The 18,558-nt window shown below is 55.4% G+C and overlaps 1 protein-coding gene across 1 annotated transcript; it reads left to right on the top strand.

Annotated features, from left to right (window-relative positions):
- The first annotated feature begins 1,513 nt into the window (after nt 1-1,513).
- On the top strand, nt 1,514-18,518 carry LHX6 (LIM homeobox 6). The gene is made up of 7 exons (XM_026712594.2): nt 1,514-1,654; nt 8,443-8,663; nt 12,762-12,862; nt 12,953-13,048; nt 13,398-13,572; nt 14,149-14,252; nt 15,262-18,518. The coding sequence occupies exons 1-7, from the start codon at nt 1,641-1,643 to the stop codon at nt 15,280-15,282; spliced, it is 732 nt and encodes a 243-aa protein (XP_026568379.2). The 5' UTR covers nt 1,514-1,640; the 3' UTR covers nt 15,283-18,518.
- The last annotated feature ends 40 nt before the right edge of the window (nt 18,519-18,558 follow it).

Below are 18,558 nucleotides of genomic sequence, written 5' to 3'. Positions count from 1 at the left end.
GGAGGAGGCGGTGTGTGTGTGTGTGGTGGTGGTGGGGAGAATCGACCCAGGCAGAAAAGGGGAAGGAGGGAAAAAATCCTCTCTGCCAGCGGGCAGTGAGTGAGTCCTGTCTGTGCAGCTGCAGAGGGGAGCTCCTTATGGTGCCCCCCACGTTGTGGAAGAATGAGCCCCCAGGCGAGCAGCCCCCGGCTGAGGTGAGGCTCTGCGCCTGGGAAGCAGGTGGGCTGAAGTTGAGAAGGGAGAAGAGAAGAAGAGATCTGAGCCAGGAGGGAACCAGGCTGCCCGGCTCTTCGGAGAAGCGGGTCCCTCTGGGGAGGGGGAGGACTGGATGGGCTCCTTGTTGGTCCAGCCTGGGGGAATCTGGTCACCAGGAGCCCCCTTTCCTGCCCTGCAGTTGGGCTCGGGCTTGGTCCAATGTGCGTGGATGTCCCGTTTGCGAGTGGGGAGGGGGCCTTCCAGTGGATGGGGCCTTTCCAGGTATCTGTTGCCGCTGCTGGTTGGGGGGGTTGTTGAGAGCCAGGAAATTTTGGAGGGAGGGGAGGAATGGAGAGGCTTGTAACCTCTGTGGGGGAGAGCAGTGCCCTTCTCTTATTTGGGGGGGGGTCTCTCTTCCCATCGTTGGAGGGAGAGCAAGGGCAGCGAGAGGGGCGCGTGCGGTCCTTGCACCCCCCCAACCCCCCCCCCCAAAGCCAGGCTGATTGCCAGGTGCGCGCGCGCCTCTCCGGCCCGGCGGCGGGGCTAAATGCAGGTGCTTCGGGGCGGCGACTTGGGGAAGCAAGGAGGAGGCGCGGCGGAGGCGCGGCTGGTGCCGCTGCGGTTCTGGCTGGGCAGAGCGAGCGGGCGCGCTGCGGTTGCCTCCGGAGCCGCTGCCCGAGGTGCTCTCCTTCCCTTCCCCCCTCCTCCCCGCACCGCCCGCGCCTCTCCTCTCCTCCCCCGCCCTCCCCGCCCGCCGCCCCCGCCGGCTGGTTCAGACGCGCCGCGCTTTCCGCCTCGCTCGTCGCTGGACGCCGAGCCCCATGGCCGCTCCGAAGTTGGGCTCCGTCGTCCGGACGGGGCGGCTGTAGGTGTGGGGGTGGGGGGGGCTGGAGCCCCACGGACGGAGCCCCACGGCTGCCGCCTCCGCCGCCGCCACCGCTCTCCTCCGCCATGGTAAGCCTCCGACGGGGAGGACGAAGCCCGGCTCTTGGGTCGGGCTGGGGGTGCGGGGCTGGAGGCTCACCGCGGCTGACCCCGCCGCTGGCTTTCTCGGGCTCCCGCAGGCCCAGCCCGACGGGGAGGCGCTGGCCGGCGCCCTGGAGAAAGAGGAGGCGCGCTCGGGCGCCAGCACCCCGTCCACGCCGTCTGTCTGCTCGCCGCCTTCCTCCGCCTCGTCCTCGTTGCCGCCGGGGGCCAAGAGCGTCTGCTCCAGCTGCGGCCTGGAGATCGTGGACCGTTACCTGCTGAAGGTAAGGGCGCGCGGGCGGGCCGGGAGCGGGGAGAGTCGGGCCGGGCCGGGCCGGGCCTCGCCTAGCGCGCTTCTCCGTCGCCCGCAGGTGAACAACCTAACCTGGCACGCCCGCTGCCTGGAGTGCTCGGTCTGCCGGACGCCGCTCCGCCAGCAGAGCAGCTGCTACGTCAAGAACCAGGAGATTTTCTGCAAGATGGACTACTTCAGGTAGGCGGACGGCGGTGGCGGCGGCGGCCCGGGGAGCCCGTGTGGCCCGCGGGGAGGGAGGGGAGGAGGGCGAGGCGCCTGGGAGCTCAGGCCCGGGAAGGGCGGCCGGCCGGCCTCGCTTGGCCACCGTCGGTGCGGGGCCCACCCGAAAGGCTTCTCGCCTCTTTGCTCGGCCCTGGCCTCCCGCTTTGCTCCGGATGGAGCCCTCTGCTCGCCTCCTTCCGTGAACTCCGCCGCCGACCGTGGGAAAGGAGCCGAGCCGACAAGCAGCCGCTTTCCCTGGGGACGGCCGCTGCAGGCCAAGCGGAAGGCTCGCTGCAGCTGGGGGGCGGGGGGGGGCTGCTAAGCGCGGACCCCTCCCTGGAGAGAGACGGAGGAGCACCAGAGAAAAGCCACGAGCCGCGGAGGCCTGCGCTGCCCCCCTCGCCCCGCGGCCCAGACCCCCGAAGCGCCCGCAGCCCGGCTCGCCCTCCCGATCTCGTCTGCGGCGGGCAAAAAGTCAGCGCGGGGGTGGGGTGGGGGGAGAGCTTAATTGCGGTGCCGGCAATCTCCTCCCACTGCGGTGACTGGAGGCCGATTCCAGGACCCCAACGCCGCCTCTCCCCCACCCACCCCGTCTTTTCCCCCTCGCTCCGCTTCTGGCTCTCTGCCTCGGAGCCCTGGAAGTGGAAGCGGACCCTTCTGAGCATCTTGGCGTCGCCCTCGCCAAATTCTGGAATTTGAGCCGCCCGGTTGGAAGACCCGAAAGGGCGCGCCGCTTCTGGCCCCGATGGGCCGGGAAGGGCGCTCTCCGCCGCAGCCTTTGGGGACCGCCGGCCGGCCGACCCACCTGCAGGCCCCTGGAGAAGGGGAGGCAGGCGAACGGATCCTGGGGAGCAGGCGCTGTCCGAGGGCGCTGGGCTTTTCGAGGGGAACTGATCCAGGGACCCCAAATTCCTAGGGTCCTGGCGTAGGGTGCGGTCGGCTTTCCTTCCCGACTCCGCTCAGCGGGTTTACGAAGGGCGCGGGGTCTGTCTCACCCTTTTCCGAAGAGGTTTCGTTCGGAAGATTCGGAACGAATCCGGATTCGTCGCGGACCCCCTTCCCTTGGCCCGGGCCACCTCCTCTCCTTCTCTTCCGTTTGCCCTGCAGTGGCGGGGATGGCGGAAAAAATCCGTTTTCCCCAATACAGTAGTAATTAAAAGTTGAGCGCTTCGCCGCCGGGAGATGCGCCTCCTCGCGCGCCTCTTTTTGCGCGCTCGGAAGGAAGAGAACGAAACGCGGCTTTTGGCAAGTCGTTTTCTACGGAAGGGCCGACCTGGCTGCCCCGGCGTGGCAGGCCCGACTCCCCCTCGGTCAGAATCTCCTCCAAGTTCCTTGGTAGTTCTTCGGCGGCCGGTTTTGTTTCGCGAACGGCTTTATTTCGTTGAATTCCGACCGGCGGAGCTGTCCGTTTCCTTTCCTCTCTCGCCCGGCAGGTGGGAAGCGGGGTCGCTTCTGGGTTCTTGCGGCGGCGCCTCCTTTCCGCTTCTAAAACAAGCCGCCTTTTGTGGTTAAGGGGAGAGCGCGTTTAATGCGGGGGGCAGAAGGGCAAGAAAGGGGCAACCGGGCGCTTTTGGTTGCTTGACTCAATTCGGATCGGATTTCGCACTTGGGTCGGCTCGGACGGGAACCGCCGCTCTCCGGCTAGGAATCTCCGTCCCCCTCCCCATTTTTAAACGGCGGGTGGGCGCGCTTTTTCTCCCAGCTCTGGTTTTTTTTCTCCCGGGAAAGCGGATCTTTTCCGAGGTCGGTGGAGAGACAGCGCCGCAACCCCTTCGGTGGTCGTCGGCGCTTTGCGGCGGGTGCGGGTGAAGCTCCCGCATCTAGAAAGGGACCCCTGAGAAAATCCCCTCGACGGAAAGGACGGCGGGTTGGGGGTCTTTTCAACCTGGAAACCTTCAGCGAACCCAGAGCGGCCCGCTCTGCGTGGCACCCTCGCAGAGGCTCGGCCCAACTCCGGAAACCAGCTTGAGGAAACCCCAGTTAAAATCCCCGTCTGGCCCGGGTCGGGCAAGAGCTTCCCACGGCCCGAAGGGAGCCGGAGGCTCGAGCGCGCTCCCGGCCGGGCTCTGTCAAGAACGGCGGCCGGGCGACGGCCCTGCGGAGAGGCGCTGCCTTAAGACCCCCCGACCCCCCTCCCGAAGGCAAAGGGAGGCGGCGGGGCGGAATCGGGACCCTTACCCGGTGGGGATCGCCGGTCCTGCCGGCTTCCTGACCGGGGAGCACTTTGGCCTCGCGGGGGATGGCGGAGAGCGCGCCGCAGAGCGGGAGGGTGGGGGCGGTGGGGTTTGCGCTCCGGGCCAGGTGAGAGAGAGAGAGAGAGAGAGAGAGAGAAATTTCCGCATTCGACTCCAGCCCCGGCCGCGGCGTCCTTCGGGGCTTCTGGAGTCGTTCCCTCCTTTTCCGCCTCTCCCGAAAGCCCCCCGAAGGACTTAAAAGTGAAGGTGCTGAACTTGTCCCGGGTGATCCTAGTTGGGGGGCGGTGGGGGGGGGGGGGGGGGGGCGGGGAGAACCCAGCCGTGTCTGATGGCGATATCTGGAGAGGAACTGATCTGAGTGCAGTGCTGGCCCTGGGGCTCCCTCAACCAAGGTGCCGCCTGGGAAAACCCCGGGAGAGAACCCCGAAAAGGAAGCGGGGAGCAGGACCCCCCCCAGAAGGGCCGCCTTCCTTATTCCGAGCCTCTTGGCAAGCTCTGCCGATTGCCCTGGCAGGCTGGGAAGATCCTTCGGGGCCTCTAGGCTGCCCAGGGAGAGAACTGCCCACCCGTGGGCTTTTCCTCCGTGAACCCGCTCTGCATGTTTGAAGGCTCCCTCGCGCTCCGCAGAAAAAGGGAACTTGGCAGCGTTAATTGAAGAGAGCCGGCAAGACGTCATTTCTAATGTTAGCAGTCCCTCCCTGGTGTAACTTTAAAAAAAAACCAAAAAAAAACCACACCTCTCTTTTGCCCCAGTTTTGGGGGGTTTCCAGTTAATTCCTTGCCCCCAAATAATGGAGAAGGAAAAAGGAAACGCACAAGCGGGAAGGCTTTCTATCCATTGCCTTGTTTTGGGATATTAAGATGGGTGATGGAGGGTTAATTCTTGGCCTAAGATTTCTGCCTGGAAAATTGGAGGATACCTTCAGGATGGCAGCCGCCAGCGGTTTAGTTAATGAAATAAAATTATTAGTAAGTTAGGAGAACAGAAGTCTGATTCCTCCCTTGCAGTGTGTGTTTATATCTATATAACTATAACTATATCTATATCTATATCTATATCTATATCTATCTATCTATCTATCTATCTATCTATCTATCTATCTATCTATCTATCTATCTATCTATCTGATACAGAGATAGATAGATGATATAGATAGATAGATAGATAGATAGATAGATAGAGATAGAGCTGGAGATATAGAGGTAGGTAGGTAGGTAGATAGATAGATAGATAGATAGATAGATAGATAGTCCTTCCAGGTTCCAGGTTCATAAAATTGTCCCTAGGATTGAGGAAAGTTTTTTTTTGATCAGGTTGGCAATATATGTTTGAAAATCAATTCATAATTTTGAGATTTGGAATTTGGGGAATATCCTGAGATAGCTGTGGTGGTTTCTTGAAATTCTGGATAATATTTTTTGGAGAGTCTGGGGATAACCAGTTACTGAAAGATTTTGGAATCCAAAATATTGTCTGTCTGTCGAGGTGTTTAGCCCATTGTGGATTTACAGGGTAGTTCCGTTCAAGGCTATTATTAATGGAAGGGCTGCAGTAGATATTGGAGGGAAGCCGTGGTACCTAGGAAGAGAGGAGTTACGGTGTGGCCCCTATCCTGTAGTTATTTATGGAGACCCATTTGGGACAGTGAAATTTCTTCTCAGTGCAGGAGATGATGGTTTATTATTCATGATATAGACAATTGAGGGGGGCCCTTTCCTTCTTTTTTTTATGTTCACATTTTTTTTCCCAAAAAGAAAGCAAAAGAAGGGAATTCTTTCAAGTTGTGTTAAAGGCAATTCCCAGCATTCAGTAGAGAGGAGAAAGGTTAATTCAGGGCTGCTTGGGTGTCTGTGTGTGTGGAGAAATCTACCATTTGTGAGACCGAGAAGCAGAACGGAGAATTTTAGATGGAAGGGGTTCTGTGGCGTGCCAGAGATGTGACTTATGTGGGTCTTTGCAAGCAGGAGAACTGTTTTTGTGTGACGGTCTTAGGTAGAGGAACCAGTTTCCTCTACCTTATTCTGTTATTCAGTCCTCACCCTCCAGATCCTTTCAACGGCATCACAGCAGAGTCAGCGTGGACAGAGCCTGCCTGAGTTTCTTATAAAAATTGGAGCTGCCTTTACTCTGGAAGTCTTTCTGGTCCCGGGCATATTTTTCTTCTTCTTCTTCCTTTTCTTTCAACGTGTTCCTTTTTATCCCAGCTTCTTTCACGCTAAGTCCTGGCATTCAAAACGGGTTCTAGAGGCTTTTGTTTAAATTAAACGCATCCTGATTTCGCCTGGTGCCAAACTGAAGTGCAGAGAAGTGCTAATTTAAACCTGAAAGCAGGGCCTTTTTTTTTTTTTTGCTATTGTCAGATCTGCAGAGCAAGAGCTTGCAGGAGAATTTCAGGGAAGGCAGTTAGACTGGGTGATTTCGGTGGCCTCTCACCTTGGACTTGCTGGTGCTCCTCCACCTTGTTTGGGCTGGGGGGGTTCTTCAGCCAGGATATTTGGCCTGCCTTGTTTTAAGAGAAACTCAATAATAAGCTGTCTGATGACTGTGTCGTATTTATTTTGGCTTCTTTAGCATCTGCCAGGTTTTGTTTTTTTTCTTCTTCTGGTACTTAATGATTCTTCAGAATGGCTTCGAATTTTTTTATTTTATTTTTAAAGTGCTTTAAAGGACCGTGTCCACAACAGGACAAGTTTTACAAGGATGGAATTCTTTGTTAAACATTTGGGCAAATATATTAGTCTAAATTCCTGTTAAAAAGGAAGATAGTCTTTAGAAAGGCACGTGTGAGGCAGAGAATGCAGAAAGACATAATTCAGTAATGCTATTAATTGTATGAAAATGTCCTCTGCAATGAATATCAGATATAATCAATGTATTGAAATATATTAACTGAGAACCTTGGCAACTTCTAGTTAAGATAGGGTTGCAGAGTGAGATAGGTGGTATAAATTTAACAAAAAAAAAAAACCCCAAAACCTTTTGTCTTTAATGCAGCCTGAAAGAGCAGCTATTTTGTTGACAAAGATCTGGCCTTTTCCCAAAGCAGGAATGAAAAATTAATTATCAGGGCTCTTTGTTTGTGGGGGCATCGAAACTAGGCTCACTACATTCGCCATGTACAAGAAATTAGCTATTGGTCCCTCCATTTTTCTGCCTCCACCCCCACCCCCTCCAAAGAAAAATTAAAAATTAACCAACCGCTGGCACTGAGTTTGCTCTGGCACCAAACCTTTTTAATATGTGGGGGTTTTTTTTCTCTCTCTCTCTAGTTTTTCTGTATCATTTGGGCCAAAAGGAAGGAGGGTCAGATAGGTGCCAACTCAGGCGATGTTCTCCAGGACCAATTTCAGTTGCTTGTTACTGACCGTGGTTTGGGGGCCTCGTGAGCTCTCCCCATTTCTGTCTTTGGTTAAAAAAACAAACAATAATACCAAAGTGGTATCTTTGGTGGTGGTTTTTGCCAGAAGCCAGTCTGACACAGCTGTATTTTTTTGCGGGGGGTTGTGGGGGAGCTGAATCTTGAGAGCTTTGCCATTTTTAATTTCTGCAACGAGGCCCTTCGGCTCTGCTTGGCTCTGCTCTGGCTCCCCTTGTGCGAAGGCTCAGGAAGTGTCAGAAGGTGGCCAGGCCTCAACATCTCCTGCCCAGCATCTGTGTGCCTTGCGCTTCCAAGCCACCTGTGATCACTCAAACAAGTGAGCCAAAGAATGCATCGTTAGACTCCTTCCAAGGAAGGGAAGGTAAAGAAAGCAAAGCCCACCTCCCCACTCCACCCCCACCCCCACTGTGGGAAGGTGGGGGTGACTGGTGTCTACCAGGGGGAAGTTTTGAATGGGAGGGACGTCCATGAAGCTTGCAAGGGTCCTTCTAGATGGAACACTCTTTGGGTGCCCTACAGCCATAGGGCAAAGAAGGACCAGGGCGGGGCTGTTTCAGACTGGGGCACCCCTATAAAATTTGGGGAAAGGGGCAGAAACTCAGAGGACGGAGCCCCCCCCCAGTGAAGAGGGTGAACATCCAGCTGTTATTCCTTTGATGCCTTCTGCAAGAAAGCTGGTGAGCAGCTAGAATCTTGTCTGCCTTTGTGGTTTAATGAAAAGGAAGCCAAGGCAATTTTGAACCGGGACTGAAAAAAATTCTTCCTGCAAGAAAATAACTAGAGGCCCCTATTTGGGGATCCTTGCAGCCTCCCTGTGATTTCAGCCTCTTTTATGACATTTGTCATAAAGGGGGCAGTTTTAACTAGCTCGGCTGCTGCCCTTTCCTTAAAGTTTTTTTTTTTTTTTAAATTCTCACAATATCTGCTTTTCGGCTAGCCCTCAAAAGCGATCTGAGTTGATGGTACAAACTGCTTTTCTGCAAACTAATATTTATCGCCTCATTTAGGGCAGGTCACCCATTTGGGGTCGAGGGTGCCGAGTCGGTGATGTTTTGCGGATCCTGCGCCATTTAGATGCCCCCGGGGTTTGGCATGTCTGCATTTGGGGGCAGAACGTTGGCAGACGAAAAACAAAATGACCCCGGTTTTTGGACAGTGGTAGCCATTCGGCTTCTCCTCTCCTTTTCAGCCGGTTTGGTACCAAATGCGCCCGCTGCGGGAGGCAGATCTACGCCAGCGACTGGGTGCGGAGGGCTCGGGGCAACGCCTACCACCTGGCCTGCTTTGCCTGTTTCTCTTGCAAGAGGCAGCTGTCCACCGGGGAGGAGTTTGGCCTGGTGGAGGAGAAGGTGCTATGCCGGATTCACTACGACACCATGGTGGAGAACCTGAAGCGCGCAGCAGAGAACGGTAGGTTGAAGGTCTCGCTCTCGCTCTCCCTGGTGCTTTGCGGCCCTGGTGTGGCCACCACGCTCGATTGCGTGGTCTCCTCCATGAAGGTCTCAAGAACCTCCTCAAGTCTTCCCTTCCCTCACATCTGTTTGGCTTAGGCCAAGGGTAAGATGCCTTTGTGAGTAGAGAGTGCTCCATCCATCCAACTTCTAACCACCAAGGAAGTGAGAAATAAAACAGGATTTGACAGGCTCTTAAACACTTGGCAGAAATTCCCCACTTGGTGTCGTTTTCCTTCCTGAATGGTGGGTGGGTCTTTAGGATATGAGAAAGCAAGCCAGGACCTCCAAGTGTTGGATGTGGGCTACTTGGCCCTTGACAAAATCCAAACAGTTTTTTAAAAAAATGCCCAGAAGCGAATGTGGGCACTTGGCAAAGCTGGCAGGATGGAGATTGGCTGACCGGGTCTCCTCTGATGAGTTCAAGATGTGCCAAGGTGCCCCAGGAGCTGAGTGGGATGATATGGGGAGAGTCGAGTTGAGTTGAGAAGATTTGGGGTGTCCGCTTTTGACTTGCACCCAGGAAGCAAAATGGAGAGGGCGACTTTTTTGTTGGAGGGGAAGTCAGACAGTAGCGTGGGCGTAGAAGCAGCAACGGAGGCCCTTATTTCTGTTTGGGGTTTTAAGGCCTTGGGGGTTAGAGGTCTTATGAAACGAGTCAACCAAAGCTTGGAGTTCCCTCTTGAAGGGTTAGTCAAGTCCTGCAACCTTCTGGCTTTTCTCCAGTTCCTTGACAATGGAGCAAGCCCGCCATGATTCTAAAAAGTCCTTGGGGCCTATACAGAATTAGACTTGACTCTACACAGACAAAGCTGCGGGGTTTTTCCCCCCCACCCACCCCTCTTCTGTGGCATGCATTTCATCCTTTATTTGAGCTTCTCTTCTTGAACCACTCCAGCTATTTGTTACATGAAATGCACAATTGCATTTCACCTATGATCAAGGGAGGCAGCAGGGGAGGTCCTTGACTAGAGATTAAAGCTGACCCAGCCTGCTGATGACTTCGCTATTGATCTATTCTTAACCAGATTTATAACCCCGCCCCCCCCTTCCCTCTCCTCCCAGCCCTTTTAACCATGTGGCTCTGGGCAGCCCGCAGCCCAAACACAAACAATAAAACGGGTATCTCCAACCACACTCCGAGCCCTGTCGGGTTCACACAAGTAAAACATTTCAGACAATACAAGTAGCCGCTGAGCGCTGTAACGTAACAACCACGAGGGGGCTCCACTCAGTTGCCCCCTCGTGCCTGGAGGCACATTGGTCTTTGCTTAAGTCGAGACCATTAAAAGTGATTCCACGTCTAAGCTGGCGTGTATCTTGGATTTACTTGGAATTGCTGTCTTTAGAAATCGCAGGCCAGGCTTGGGTTCTCCATTAGCGTGGTTATTTGGAAGGGGTTCCGCGGGCGTCATAAAATGTCTGCAGTTCCCTTTTTCAGGTTTTGTTTTGTTTTTTGACAAAGATGAAGAGGAAAGACCAGGTTTGGCTCAGTTGGCTTGCCCCAACTGGGGCTTCCTTCTTTTCAAGACGAACAGGCGCAATGGAGACAGAACTTTTGCTCAAGTGTTAAAAAGTTATTTAAAAAAAAAAACCTCAAAAGAGAATTTTCTCTCTTTGAGCAAATGCAAGAGAGAAAGAGAGAGAGAGGGAGAGAGCGCACATGGGCCCTCCTCCCACAGCAGATGGAAACGATTTTGAGAAAGGGGAAGACGAAAGAAGGAGGGGAAACCTGAAAATGAAAATAATCGATGTTTCTGTTTACAAGGTTTAAGCAAGGAGATGAAAACAAAATCAAAACAAGATGCCAAAGCGGGCTGGGCGTCTGAGCCGCCGGGTTGTGGCGCATCCTCCTCCTCCTCCTCCTCCTCCTCCTGGCCAGCCTGGCTAGGCGTGGATTTGGACCCAGGTCCAGAGGCTCTCTGGGTGGCCCCGCAGGAGAGGACGGGGTCTCCTTGACCTCCTGCCTGAGGAAGGAGACGCAGAGGGCCCACCTGGGAGGCCAGAAGCGAAGGGGGTCGTGGTTGAAGGAGTGGAAGCACCCGGGGTTGTTCTCCAGGGTCTTCCAGCCGCGGAGGCGGAGGGGGTCCAAGGCTGGTATTTCTCCACTTGGCAGAACTTCTAGGAAGCGTGCCTGAGAAGAGATGGGCCTTCCCCCACCCTCAAAGGTCAAGCCGGTCAATGTCGGCAGGGCTTTTGGCCACCTTTGGGAGCTCTTGGACTTCCGTGGTCATCCCAGGTGGCCGCTGAGGTCAGCTTCTCTCTTGCTCCCTGTTTGGGCTGGAGGCCCAACCCAGTCGGGAGAGCGTGGCGGAGGGGCGCGCTTCAAAGATGGCTGCCTCTGCGTCCCTCCCTCCCAACCACTCCTGCCCCGGTAGGTTGGGAACCGTGGCTCCTTCCCTTCACTCCTCTCCCTCCCAAGCTTCCTGGGTGCCAGGGGTTCCCTACAAGGGCGCCAGCCCGTGTCAGCTCAGTGGGCAGCCGTGGGCAGGGGCCAGCCAAGTGGGCATGGATGGCCTGCGCTCTTTCCTGCGGACTCCTGGGAGGGGACACAAGCTGGTCTGTCCCTCCGTCTGTTGGCGCGTAACCCCCAACCCTCTGGGACGACTCTCGCACAGCCATTTTTGCCCGTCGCGGGGTCGTCCAAAGGGAGGAAAATAAACAGGCTGGCTTCCATTAATCAAGAAGAGAAGGAGAGAGCCAAGATGGCCACCTCCCTCCCGAGCCTTCCAACCCAGCCTCTTGAGAGGGCGAGGGACGGCGGAACGCAGCCACCGGTGGGTTCCCACACTGCCCATGGCTCTCTCTCTTACGCTGCCCGGGCCCTTGGGTTTCTCCCTGCACTCCGAAGTGCCGTGTGGCTGATCCTGTGGGAGCCCCCTTTTCCTTTCGGCCAGACATCGAGTGGGGCTCGTCCCCAAACTCAAAAGCGAGCCTGCTGATGCTGGAATCTTTAGGCGCTCCCCTTTCTCTGGATGGATTTCATTGATTCAGTTCACCTGGCCACTCAGAGCAGCTCACGAAAGGAAGGATAAACCTAGGAGCAGTTAAAAGGCAAAAGATTAAGCAGAGTCGTAAGGGCCAGAGTTGGCTTCCAGGAAGGGGACGTGAATGACTTCGTTTCCTCTGTAAATCTCACCACATTGAGACCCAGCCCCAGCAATTCAAAGCCCCAAAGAAAGATGTGTTGGTGGAGCCTCCAGCATGCCCTGAAGTCTGTCTGTGCCAGGAGAGGTCCATCTGAAAGGCCGGAGGCTTTCCTTGTCTCTTTCTGCATTGCCACGCAGCTGTGATGACCCAGCTTGGGTCTTGTGACTTGGTGACACAAATATAACCAAGTCACAAAAGTAGAATAAAGTTCCTTTAATGCCTCCAACTTGGTCCCAATGTCCAATTATCCTCGTCTGGAAATCAAACTCTTAAAGAAAACGGTTTATGGAGGGAGTAAATGCAGTCTGCACCCAAAGTAAAGTTAATTCAAAATAAAAAAAAAACCAAACACAAACCACACTGAAGGAATTACTACGGCAGGCATGGAGGATTTATTGCAGACTTCTACCAGATAACGCAGCCACCCCAGTTGGGAGGAAGCCAAAACACAGATAAGCTCCGACAAGAATAAAACACACTTTGCTTCCAGCACTGGGCCATGCGCAGCTTGTCCTTATCAAACAGTCCTCACAGCTGCAGCACATGAAGGGGATCAGGGCCCCTTCCTCCCCCATTGACCACGCCATTCATGTTTCTCCCTTATCCTCTCCTCCCTGCCTGCCCTAGGATGAAGAGGGGATGGGCCTGGGTCTTCCTCTGAATGCCCAGCCGGCCTGTGCCCTTCCCCAGTTTCCTCCACAACCTCTGGAGCCACACTCCCACTCCCTGACAGCTGTTCCTCCTCTTCCTCGGAGTCAGACTCCAACAGGGGCTTCAGCTGATGGGGGGGGGTGGGGGGCTGGATTCCCTGCCCATAAGCCCCGGCTGGGAGATAAACCAGGCCCTGCAGTGTCTCCCCTCCCTCCCCCTCCCCAGGGTCAATCTCATCCCCCCTCCCCTCTTGCAGGGAACGGCATCACTTTGGAAGGGGCTGTGCCCTCCGAGCAAGACAGCCAGCCCAAGCCAGCCAAGCGAGCCCGGACTTCTTTTACGGCAGAGCAGCTGCAGGTACGGAGAGACCTGGGAGGTGGGGAGGATGCCAAAGCGCTGGGGAGGGGGGGCGGTCCCACCTTACACCTTTCCCCTCCCCCCTCATAGGTCATGCAAGCCCAATTCGCTCAGGACAACAATCCGGACGCTCAGACACTGCAGAAGCTGGCAGACATGACCGGGCTCAGCAGGAGAGTTATTCAGGTGAGGGGTTGCTTCCGGCTTACAGGCAGAATTAACCCCGCTCCCCACCCCCCACCCTAGCCCTGATGACGTTACCTAGTTGGGTGAGGAAACGTCTGCAAGAAAACAAGCCGCCTCAGAGGTCCCTGCACATCAGGGTTCCTCCTTAGACCAGCTGGTTCAGAAGTGGGAGGTGGCCGCCGGCTCCTTCTGAGGTTTCTGGTCACTTCCTTCTTCTGCTGGTCACTCTGCCCAGCTGCTGGTCCAAAGGAAGATTTTGTGCAGGCTTCGTTTCCTCTGCAGCTTCCACCTCCCTGAAGGTGCTTCACTCGAATAATTGCCCCCTCTGAGACCCTCCCTCTTTCCCCAGGTTTGGTTTCAGAATTGCAGAGCACGGCACAAAAAACACACCCCTCAGCACACGGGGCCTCCCTCGGGGGGCTCCCAATCCCGCCTCCCTGCCGTCCTGCCAGAAGACCTCCACTACTCTCCGTTCAGCGGTCCTGAGAGGGCCAGGATGGTGACCCTCCACAGCTACATAGAGAGTAAGCGGAGGGAGACGGGGAAACGGGCCTCCGGGGGGGCGGCGGGGCAGAGGTGCCGAATTGAGTCGTCGCCGGGATTATTTTGCTGGAAGTGGAAAGGAGACCACAAGGAGGAGAACAAGAGAAAAGGGGAGGAAGGTTAGAAGCCAGGGGTCCCATCCTCCCCACAGCCTCCCCGGGCAGTTCTTGGTTGTCTGCATCAACGGGTCTCCTTTTGGGGAGAGGTGAGAGGGGTTCTCCCCCACCCCACCCTTTTCCTGCCGGACCAGGGGCTGCAGAGCATTGAGCACCACAGTCCCTGCATCCCGAATGCAGGATGAGCCCCCCCAAAACCAGAGCAGCGAAAACGGGAAGGAAGCTTGTAATTGTGTCTGTAAACACACTCGCTAGAAGTCTTCCGCGAGACGATAGCCAACAACAGTTTCTGAACACTTTGTGTTCCTCTGCTCTTCGAACCCACACAGTCCGTGGCAGTCCCCCCGCCCCCCGCGGCTTGTATGCAGGGGGGAGGGGGCACCTGTCCATTTATGCCCCCCTCCCCCTGAATCCCAAGTTGTCGTATCTCGTTCTTTGCAGGCCAAGTCCAGTGTGGACAAATGCACTGCCGCCTCCCCTACGGCGCCTCCCCTGTGCACCTCAAAGCCGACATGGATGGAGCCCTCTCCAGTAGAGGGGAGAAGGTAGGAAGGGTGGGGGCGGCCTCCGATCGTAACCACGGCTGCTTCGGCGGCCCTCTGGGATGCTGAGAGGAGCCCCCACCCCAAAGCCCTGATCCAGAAGCACCGCCTCTCCCTCCCCCTTTGGAATTTGGGGTCCAAAAGTAAGTCTCCCCCTTTCCCAGTGGAAGCGGGGGAAGAAGGCATTTCCTACCCTCCTTCACTTCCTTCTGGCTGTTCAGGCTCAGCTCCCTCGCTGGCTAAGCACGAAACCAGGGCCAGCTCCGTCATTCCTGGCTGTTTGTCTGCCTTCCTGGTGGGAGGGCCGAGTGGGGAGTGGGCGGACGTGCGTCCCGAAAGACGGTGCCGAGAGGGTGCCAAGAGGGCTGGGGCGTGGGAAGGCAGCTCCTAATTTAGCCTCAGGTAACGAGGATGTGCGCTCGACTCGTGTGTTACCTTTCCTCTCTCTGCCTTTGGCGCAGGTCCACTCCTCGCGTTCCCTTTGGAGGCGGGAGCAGGCCTATTATAGGGCGCCATATAGTCGGCGCAGTCCCAAGCATCTCCCTAGAACTGGGTGCTGGAGATCTAGGCAGGGAATGCCAGGGAGCTGGTCTGGAAGGAGACCAGTCTTCTCCTGGGTGTCTTTTCCACCAACCTTATCCCTCCATTTTTGATGCCTCCCATGCACCGGCTGGGAATGGAGAGAGGTCTCCCCGGTAGGAGCCTTCAGGACTCCTCAGACATCTTGAGCTGAGCTTCAGGAAGAGGGACTCTCGCCTCTCTTAGCGGCCTCCTGTTGACTTCATCTCAGGCTCCTCCAACTCTGATCTCACAGACTCCACCTTCCCAGCGGAGAGTGGGGGGTCTCTGACATAACGTGCCTTGGGCAGGGAGGGAGGGAGGGAGGGAGGGAAGATCAGTGGTCCCCTCCTCACCTCTGGGGGGCTCAGGGGAATAAGGCCTCTGAGGGCGCCCCATCAATTGGAGCTTGCCACTGTTCTTCCATGATGCCTCCCGTTGATTTTCTTGGCAGGTGATCTTGTTCCAGTATTAATTCCTCCTTTTCCTCCATTCCCGGGACTTGCGATGCCGCCGCCGCTGCTGCTTTTGATCTGCCGGACCGTTCCATCCCTGGCCATCGAGGAACACCTCCCCACTTCAAGGTCTTCTCAGCCTTGGCTTCTGGATCTCGGTTGCCACGGCTGGGGCCACCAGCCGTTGGGCGTTGCCCCGTGGCGTCCTTCATCGGGGGTGCAAAGACTCCGAGCAAGGCCTATCTCTGGGTGACCGAAGCAAAGTGGGGGGACTGGCTGTAGGCGGATCTTGTCTCCTGCTGCGAGTTTTAACCAACGTAAAGGACAGACCCTGGGCCACCTGGGCTGGACGTGTTCATCCAAGGAAGGTTGACCTCCAAGCTAAGAATCAAGCCTGCACGTTTAGTCTCGACGTTCACCCGTCCGATGGAAACACGGATGGGAAAGTGGGAACTTGCTCCATTTCAACAGAGAAGACCACGGATCTTGTTCAGTTGGTTCCTTTTCAACTCTGGAGGCTTTCGATTCTCCCCGCAAGCAACATTGATCTGGTTTTTTTGGGGTGGGGGGAAGGGGGGGACCGGCGGGGCTTTGCAGCACTCAAACCAGGGTCTCGACCTGCCCCGCCAGCTGATCTTCCCAGTGCTCCTCAAACTCTTACGGATGCTTCTCATCTCCTCGCCCAGCCGCCGGTGGGAAAACGCCTCTTCCCCCGCTAAATCTTGGCAGTAAAACCCAACGCATTGGGGCTTCCGCCTTCACGCAGAGCTGAGGAAAACGTTTTTAAACCCTCTGGTGGCAACCTCAAACTTTCGAAAGGAAACTTGTGGGTGGGGGAACGGAAAAAGTGAGAACTGGAACTTCCCCCCTCTTTCTCTCTCCCTCCCTCTTATTTAATGGCGCTTGGCATATTCTCAGGTCGCGCTGGACGGAGCAACCGAGCAAAAGCACTTGGCCTCGTTCTCCTGCCTGTGGAGCCCCCGGTCGTTGTCGTCTTCTTCGCAGCCTCAAGCTTCGTCTTGCTAGGCTGGGCAGCTGCTGGGATAACTGGCCCATGAAATGTCTTTTTGGACAAAAAAGCCCTGCTGGGAGAAGCACTGCCCTGATCGGGGCACCACCACCCCCGCCAGGCCTGGGACAGGGACACCCCTTCTCCCCAACCAACCTCATTGCTCTTTGCTGGCTGGAATGGGCTCCATTTTCTCCCAGGACTTCTTACCCAAAGACCCAGGCATTGTTCTCTCTCTCTCTCTCTCTCCCCACTCCTTCCCTCCCTCCCGCTGGAGAGCTCCCGATCTAGGCGGATCCCACCACCACTTCTCCCCGGGCGATGATGGCACGGATGATGTTGCCTAGTTGGGTCATGGAAACGTCTGCAAGAAAGCCACCAAGCTCAAGAGAGCCAAGGACCCCTCCGTTCAACCCGCAGCTATCTTGGCATGACGGCCCCGTTTCCGAGAGTTCTGCCGCTTCGTGGCCAGCTCCGTGCTGTTTGGAGGGTCCTTCAACGGAGAAGCCCAGCACGACCTGCTCCCGGGAATTCGCCCCGAGAGCTTGACCCGAAGAAGGAAGTCGCCCGGTTGTGTGTTTCTCGGTGGTGGTCCTGGGTGGCCGAGGCAGCGAGTGCAGGGAAGAAGGGCCAGTGTGGAATGACCCTTGAACTTCCTGACTCAAAGACGCCCTGCTGGATTGCGGAGGGGACAGAGGTCACCCTCCCTGATGGCTCTGTGTGTGTGTGCGTGCGTGCGTGCGTGCGTGTGTTTCAACTGCCCTTTCTTTCCAAGGGACGGCAACTGCTTTGGGGAAGTGGGGTCAAGCGGTGGCTTTGAGGGGGCTGCTCTTTCAGCCCCCTCTGCTGGGTGAGGAGGAGCAGGGGCCCAAGGGTGGGGGTGGAGGTCAGTCCCAGAGGAGAGAGACAAAAGGTTTTGTCTTGTTGTTCAACCTGCAAGCGAAGGTTGGGTTTTTCTTCCTTGTAAAAAAAGTCTAGGAAGCAGCCACGGCCTCCTTTTTTAAACACGGTAAATTTTACTCCACTTTTTGCAAAACCGGAAACCATCAAATGGATGCTTGATCCATTCCTCTCCTTGGTGAAATGGATGTTTCTGGAACATTTAAGGCCTGCCCCAGAAAAAGGAACCCAGATTTTCTGTAGAGCAGCCTCTCATTAGCCGGGGCCTTCTCCCTGGGCAAAGCCCTCCGTCTATCTACATTTAGAAACACTCCCGTGCCAACATGCCCCCTGCCAAGGTGCCCCCCGACCTGGGCGGGCAAACTCTGTGTGTGCTCAGAGACCCTCCTGGAGGCTGGACTATTCTGCCCGTAAAAAAATCTCTATTTTTGCCTATAATCTACTCTAAACGAGGCCACCAGCATTGGGGGGAATTTAAAATATGAACGGATTCATATTCCCTTCTCACCATCCCCCTGTGTAAAAACTCCTAGCCTAGTTCCGAAGGGGCCAGCAATTAGTTAAGATTAGTCGAAATCTGTGTAACTCGATCCCTTGCTCTGGAATTCGGCACAGGGTGGTAGTTTCCTTTATGGAAATACATTTGAATTTTCTATCGCTCCGAGAAAAAAAAAAAATTTAAAGTAGAATTTAAGTGGGATCCGGGAAGACAAAGGAGAACCGGAATTAATTTCCAGCAACTAAGAAGGGCCAAATTGGGTTCGAAAAACCTGAAATATTCGCGCCGATAATAACGTATATTTAATTGAAGCACGTTGGGCTCGCCGGTGTGTGTGTGCGTGCGTGTGTGTCTCAGAAGAGCAGCGTTGCGTCCCCCCCTTTTTTAAAAAAGCTGTGGTTAGCAGAATAGGGGGCTGCCTGGCCCGGTCAGGAGAACCCGGGAGGTCCCAAGCTGTGCCAAATTGTCTGGGGAGGTGGGGGGTGGGAAATAAAAAAGAGCAGACTGTTTTGTTTGTAGATTGTGGCAATTTGTGCATGTCTAGGTGAACATGGCTAAAAATAACCTTTGGAAGAACAGGCGGTCAGGACCGGTATTTATTTAAAATAAAAGAGACGAGGGGGTGGGTGCTCGTGGGGGGGGAGGGAGGAGGGGAAAACAGAAAAATGTAAAGCACTTTTTTTTAAAAAAATGAAAAAAATCAAAACAAAACAAACAAACAAACGAAAAAAAAAAGGTCAGAAACCAAGTTTTTTGTTTTATTAGCTCCCTTTTACTGTCGTGCTTTGTAAATGTCTTATTTGTGTAATAAATAAAGTCCAGTCGAGTGGAGGTGCGGGGCACTGACATCATGGAAGACCGTTCCCTCTTCTTTGCTTCGGGGGAACA

Source organism: Pseudonaja textilis, chromosome 17 (assembly GCF_049901715.1).
Source record: "Pseudonaja textilis isolate UNSWEBS1 chromosome 17, rPseTex1.2, whole genome shotgun sequence".
NCBI lineage: Eukaryota > Metazoa > Chordata > Lepidosauria > Squamata > Elapidae > Pseudonaja > Pseudonaja textilis.
Note: the sequence above shows the minus strand (reverse complement) of the source record. Positions and strands in the feature narration are given on the sequence as shown.

Excerpts from the sequence above, each read along its gene's own strand:
- LHX6 (XM_026712594.2), top strand. Across the intron at positions 12,863-12,952 it reads TTACGGCAGAGCAGCTGCAG|GTCATGCAAGCCCAATTCGC; the intron begins GTACGGAGAGAC and ends CCCCCCTCATAG. Across the intron at positions 13,049-13,397 it reads TCAGCAGGAGAGTTATTCAG|GTTTGGTTTCAGAATTGCAG; the intron begins GTGAGGGGTTGC and ends CTCTTTCCCCAG.